The sequence below is a fragment of the Mandrillus leucophaeus genome, unplaced genomic scaffold, assembly GCF_000951045.1.
Source record: "Mandrillus leucophaeus isolate KB7577 unplaced genomic scaffold, Mleu.le_1.0 Scaffold272, whole genome shotgun sequence".
Taxonomy (NCBI): domain Eukaryota; kingdom Metazoa; phylum Chordata; class Mammalia; order Primates; family Cercopithecidae; genus Mandrillus; species Mandrillus leucophaeus.
In genome coordinates, this window is record NW_012102832.1 from 930,992 (window position 1) to 934,632 (window position 3,641).

Consider the following 3,641-nt stretch of genomic DNA (forward strand, 5'->3'; position numbering starts at 1 on the left):
GGGAGCCTGAGGCAAGAGAATCACTTGAACCCAGGAGACAGAGGTTGCAGTGAGCCGAGATTGCGCCACTGCACTCCAGCCTGGGCAACAAGAGCAAAACTCTGTCTCAAAAACAACAACAACAAAAAAAAACACACACACAGTTGTTGGAAGGACAAAAAGGAATAAAATAGAAAAAAATAAGAGATCGGGTTCTCTGCTTTAGGCCAAGATATCAAGGAGGTAGCACCTTACCAGAGGCCATGGACCCTGAAGTGGGTAGTGGTGCAATGCCCACTTCCAGAGCCCTGACCTCTGGGTCAGAACAACCTTCTTTCTGGCCTCTTGAGTTGAGGGCTGCCTCTCCCTCCTTAGGTGGCCACTTAACAAGTGGCAGCTATGGAGACAGACAGCTTCTAGAACAAGATGGTATTACTTACTATGGCAGAGGGAGGTCACTAAGGGACGTTCTCAAGTCAATCTTCTCCTCTGGACTAACAGTCTGGGAATGGTGGGGTGACAGAACCCAGCTAGTGAAGTGGTGGGGACTGTGAGACAATGAAGAATAGAACCAGGATTCACATGCAGAAAGGAGAAAGTGTGAGCAGCAAATAGTCCTGGGGTGGTCCACAGAGGGATGGAAAATCCAGGCCCCAAAGGGCTTAAAGCAGGCCCAAAACTGTGCCAGGTGAGGCGGCCGCTAGTGCTTCCAACAATATCTGAGACAACCTTCAGACACTGGTGCTAATCCAAGAAGTAACAACACACAAAAATGGGAAGTGCTACTCTGGGTAGCGTGCCCTCAAGCCCCATGCTCCGCCTGTGGCTCATACACCAGCCAAACAGAAAAGAGCCTGGCGGCATCCCAGGCCAGGAACATGCCTGGCAACCTCCTGCCTCAGACTAAGATCAAGATGGGGCCACTGCTACAGCCTCACACTGGATACCTCAGCTCCAGAGCAGCTCACTCCCACCTGAGCTGGCTCTAGATGAATCACCCTAGGCCCAGCCACGTGCCCCAAGGGACACCAGAGGTAGGCTGATAAACGAATGAGATGACGACAATACTAGGATGAGAGGCACATAGCGAATGCATTTTCCTGGCCAGTTTGTCAGCTCTGAGATCCAGGTGCTGCTGTCACACCCTGCCAGGTGCTGCCTTGGCTCCCGCCATGCACGAGGCTTCAGAAACCTCTGACTTGAGGGAAAGGACTGCCACAAACCTGAGCCCACTCAGTAGACAACTTACTTATTGAAGAGATGATTGTCCACCTTGATCTTGCTGTAGGCTTTGAAGTCATCTGGCATTAGCATGACAGGAACAGGAACATTGCTCAGCTCATTGATCTGAAAAGCAAGGAGAACGTAAGGCTCTCAGCCAGGAGGCCACGTGCCTCGGAGACACTAAGCTACAATGTGGATGTCACAATCTCGCTTAAAGCATGTACAAGTTTCCCTCTCTTTTTGTTTTTTTGAAACAAAAGCACACTGAGATCACACCACTGCCTGGGTAACAAGAGTGAAACTTTGTCTCAAAAAAAAAAAAAAAAAATTAAACACATTAGCCAGGCATAGTGGTGTACACCTCTTGTCCTAGCTACTCAGGAGGCTGAGGTGGGAGGATTGCTTGAGGCCAGGAGTTTGAGGTTGCAGTGAGCTATGATTGCGCCACTGCACTGCGCTCTAGCCTGGGCACGAGTGAGATCATGTCTCAAAAGAGAAAATAAAATAAAGTGAGGCCAGTTCCTGTGTCAAGTCCTGCCATACACTAAACTGGGGCAGATGGGGCAGGATGCCTTTCCTCTACTGCAAACAAACCTTCTGTCTTTCATCCCTTCAGGGAGCTGGATCCTGGACAGACAGCTGGTTTTCCATTGGTGCAGAGATGAGGGCAGATCCTGCCCTTCCCCACATCGAGTTTAGCCAATTAGTGGTCTAATTAACCACAGATGTCCTCTCCCATCACAGCAAAGTATCTGACATTTGACCCTCAACCCAGTTGCCACTAATGCATTCAGGATTTACAGAGGAAACCTTAGTCCCGACTTAATGGACTGGGGGGAGGGGGCACAGCCTTGTGTCTCCCAGACACTTTCCTTGCAAATCCTATTATCTCAATGAGGCCCCAGGTGGCAGTGAGGGGATAACCTAGAGTCACCAGAACTCCTCCAGGAGCATAAATGGGGGAAATGGCATTTAATTGGCTGCCCCTTTTATGTTCCAAACGTTTTTTATTTAGAAATGTCAGAGAATGGAGGAAGTTCAAGTTAACGCAGTAACTGGGCTAGGGAACCATACCTTCCTAGCATTGGGAAAAAACCCAATTTACTCAAGGAGAAATGAAGGAAGCCATAGGAATGCATGCGTTTGGAGAGGGGTGCTGGGGGCGGGGTAGTTTATAAGTTGGCAGTGGAGCAAAGACTCAGTAAACTGCTGGCAAAAACTGGCATAGACACAAGAGGGTATCCTGTATGATCCCATTTATATGAAATTCTACAACAGGCATCTATAATGAAAGAAATGAGATGAGTTGCCTGGCCAGAGGGCAGGGGTTGCTGAGTGTAAAGGGACATGAAAAGTATGATTCTACGGTGACAGAAATGTTTTATTTGTTGTTTGGGGTGATGGTTACATGAGCATATATATTTGCGGAAATTCATCAAATTGTATACTTAAAATACTCACACTTATTATACATAAATTATTCCTTAATAAAGTTGATTTTTAAATTTCCAGTATCCAGCTCTGTGATACCCTTCATTGGCTAAATCCTCTCAATAGCCAAAAAAATCCCAAAGAGTCATGCCAGTTCCCATTCCAGGGGGTGCTCACAAGAGAATGTGATGGTTAAATCTGTGCCTAGAGGAAACCATTCCACTTCCTTGTTTTTCTGCCAACAAAAACAATTCGTGGTGGCTGCCCATTTCCTTTTTCCTGGCATACCAAGCCTGGCTCTGAGACTTAAAGGGAAAACAGAGACAAAGAGTTCAGTGCTCGGCCGGGCACGGTGGCTCACGCCTGTAATCCCAACACTTTGGGAGGTCGAGGTGGGCAGATCATGAGGTCAGGAGATAGAGACAATCCTGGCTAACATGGTGAAACCCCATCTCTACTAAAAATACAAAAAATTAGCCGGGTGTGGTGGCGGGTGCTTGTAGTCCCAGCTACTTGGGAGGCTGAGGCAGGAGAATGGCGTGAACCCAGGAGGCGGAGCTTGCAGTGAGCCGAGATTGTGCCACTGCACTCCAGCCTGGGCGACAGAGCGAGACTCCGTCTCAAAAAAAAAAAAAAAAAAAAAAGTTCAAGACTCTTACGCAGTTCTGCCTTTTCTGGCTCATACCTCCATGATAGAAAGAACATGCCATTGGCTCAGAGAGTATGCTTGTAGAGCAAAAAGTTAAAGTGCCTGCTACAAATTGATTCTGGGTTAGTCTAAGATCCAGACTTGCTGCCAAGGCCAGGACATGACACTGGGGGAACTAAAAGAGACTAAAACACTAGCTTGAGAGGAATCAATTGCCTGTTAACCAAGATAAGTTATTCTAACAGGAACTATTCAGGAATGTTCTATTCATTAATTCTCTAAGTCTTGTTCTCACTTCATCTCTATTCTTGATTATATATCCCAATAGCAGGAAATGTTCTTTTTTTTTTCCTTCCGA

The 3,641-nt window shown here is 47.1% G+C and overlaps 1 protein-coding gene across 1 annotated transcript in view; it reads right to left on the bottom strand.

The window, feature by feature from the left end:
• Positions 1 to 3,641, bottom strand: part of PIP4K2B (phosphatidylinositol-5-phosphate 4-kinase, type II, beta) — a 53,175-nt gene that overhangs the window by 37,125 nt on the left and 12,409 nt on the right. Inside the window, exon 2 of the mRNA XM_011984708.1 lies at positions 1,229 to 1,326. Within this exon, the coding sequence (XP_011840098.1) occupies positions 1,229 to 1,326 (98 nt within the window). The remainder of the gene's footprint in view (positions 1 to 1,228; positions 1,327 to 3,641) is intronic.